The sequence below is a fragment of the Bison bison genome, unplaced genomic scaffold, assembly GCF_000754665.1.
Source record: "Bison bison bison isolate TAMUID 2011002044 unplaced genomic scaffold, Bison_UMD1.0 scf7180017848066, whole genome shotgun sequence".
Classification (NCBI taxonomy): Eukaryota; Metazoa; Chordata; class Mammalia; order Artiodactyla; family Bovidae; genus Bison; species Bison bison.
Genome location: NW_011478639.1, coordinates 1 through 1011, shown reverse-complemented (window position 1 = coordinate 1011; position 1011 = coordinate 1). Strand labels below are relative to the sequence as shown.

Here is a 1011-nt window from a genome sequence, read left to right as displayed (position 1 = left end):
GCCGGAAGGCCGCGAGGTCCCGCTCGGGCACGTCTGTGTGCACGTACTGGTCGAATCTGGAGGCGGGTCAAGGAGCCTGTCTGTGAAACCCTCGGCTTCCCCGTCAAAGCCAGCCTCCTCCCGGTCCCTCGTCCCCCGCACCCCGGTCTGCGGGAGGCCCTGGTGCAGCCTCTAGGGAGCCCGCAGGGCTGGACCCCACCGCGCGGCACAGGCAGGCCGCCGGACCCCCGCTCCGCGCCTCGCCAAACGTGGCCTCTTAACAGTGCTGGGGCTCCCGGAGGATACTTGGAGCCGATGACCATCCTGACCACGCCAGGGGCCTCGCCGGCTACTCGCGCCAGCTGTCCAGGGAGGTCTTCAAAGGAGGCCCGGTCAGTGAAGGAGAAGAGGAAGAGGAACGCGTCTGCGTTCTCCTTGCAAGCCTGGGGACGGGGTGGCCGGTGAGAGGCTGCTGCGAGGTCGTCACCTTGGGACCAGAAGCTGTCGGCCCCGAGAAGTCTTCCCACCGCCCGTCCGTTCACAGCCCGGGAGAATGAGGCCCGGCTTGGCAGCGGCTGCTCCCGGGGCTGGGCCAGCGTCCTCGGGCCCTCGCGCCGGCGCCTGCAGACCGCGCAGGCCCCGCTCAGACGCCCCGCCCCCAGACCCCAGGCCCACCTGCCCGCTCACCGGCAGCATGTGTTCGAACTTTTTGAGCGCAGACTCCCCGCAGTCCCAGAACTCGAAGCGGAACATGACGACGCGGTCGCTGGCCTGCAGCTTGGCAGGCCAAAACACCACAGTGGTCTGGATGCCTGGGGGGCCAGGTGGGTCCCGCGGCACGGGAGAGGCAGCGGCGGAGGGGAGGAGGGGGCCGGGAAGAAAGTCCTCAGTCTGATGGGGAAGGCACAGTCCCTGACGGGAGAATTCCTGCCCCAGGAGCCTCCAGCCTACCAGGGAGATGCGGCCCTAGCCATAACCGTGACGAAGCACTGCATCGGCCAAAAAGTTCGTTTGGGGGCTTCCCCGGTAGGC

General features: G+C 68.5%; 1 protein-coding gene across 1 annotated transcript in view; it reads right to left on the bottom strand.

The window, feature by feature from the left end:
* LOC104991881 overlaps positions 1 to 945 on the bottom strand; it is a gene marked incomplete at both ends in the record, with an annotated part of 5761 nt that extends 4816 nt beyond the window's left edge. The window contains 3 exons of the mRNA XM_010844551.1: positions 3 to 56; positions 286 to 422; positions 667 to 945. Coding sequence (XP_010842853.1) covers positions 3 to 56; positions 286 to 422; positions 667 to 945 — 470 coding nt within the window. The remainder of the gene's footprint in view (positions 1 to 2; positions 57 to 285; positions 423 to 666) is intronic.
* Between the last annotated feature and the right edge of the window lie 66 nt (positions 946 to 1011).